This window comes from Sinocyclocheilus rhinocerous, unplaced genomic scaffold (assembly GCF_001515625.1).
Source record: "Sinocyclocheilus rhinocerous isolate Xijiao unplaced genomic scaffold, SAMN03320098_v1.1 scaffold3283, whole genome shotgun sequence".
NCBI lineage: Eukaryota > Metazoa > Chordata > Actinopteri > Cypriniformes > Cyprinidae > Sinocyclocheilus > Sinocyclocheilus rhinocerous.
The window spans coordinates 320,809-321,543 of NW_015650698.1; the positions used below are offsets into that span (position 1 = coordinate 320,809).

At 42.6% G+C, this 735-nt stretch overlaps 1 protein-coding gene across 1 annotated transcript in view; it reads left to right on the top strand.

The window, feature by feature from the left end:
- The window catches only part of LOC107712286 (sodium-dependent neutral amino acid transporter B(0)AT1-like), a 26,572-nt gene that overhangs the window by 17,125 nt on the left and 8,712 nt on the right, over window positions 1–735 (top strand). Inside the window, exons 8-9 of the mRNA XM_016517497.1 lie at window positions 221–377; window positions 446–650. Coding sequence (XP_016372983.1) covers window positions 221–377; window positions 446–650 — 362 coding nt within the window. The remainder of the gene's footprint in view (window positions 1–220; window positions 378–445; window positions 651–735) is intronic.

Here is a 735-nt window from a genome sequence, read left to right on the forward strand (position 1 = left end):
ATGTATTATAATATATATGTAATTTTATTATTTATATTAATATATATTTTTATTATTATACATTATACACTTTTTTCATTCTCTATTTAAATATTTGTATCATAAATATATTAAATAAATATTCAAAATATACTAAAATATATAAAGTCACTTCTTTGGTTGTTATAAGCATGTTTAAAGATAATAAGCTGAAGTTCTCAGTGCTGTGGTTTGTTGACAGTAACATCCTGACGCTGCTGAACACATTTGATCTGCCGGAGGGAAACATCACCGAGAGCAACTACGAGGGTTTTCTTCAGCATCTCAACAGCACGGCACCACAGACCTTGCAGGAGCTGCAGCTGAAGACCTGCGACATGCAGACGTTTCTCAGTCAGGTCTGTGTTACCTTCTCTTGACTCTACGATCCTCGTCAGGCTTGTTGACCCCGTCCCGTTCTCTGCAGGGGGTTGAGGGAACCGGTCTGGCCTTCATCGTGTTCACTGAGGCCATCACTAAGATGCCCTTCTCTCCTCTGTGGTCAGTGCTGTTCTTCATCATGCTCTTCTGTCTGGGATTGTCCACTATGTTCGGGAGTGTTGAAGGAGTCGTGGTGCCGCTGCAGGACCTTAACATCTTACCGAAGCACTGGCCGAAGGAGGCCTATACAGGTACAGCCACACAAACAGCATAAATCCACCCTTCAGTCTTCATGAGCCGTGCCTGTGATGTTCACACGGTGTGTGTGTGTGTGTG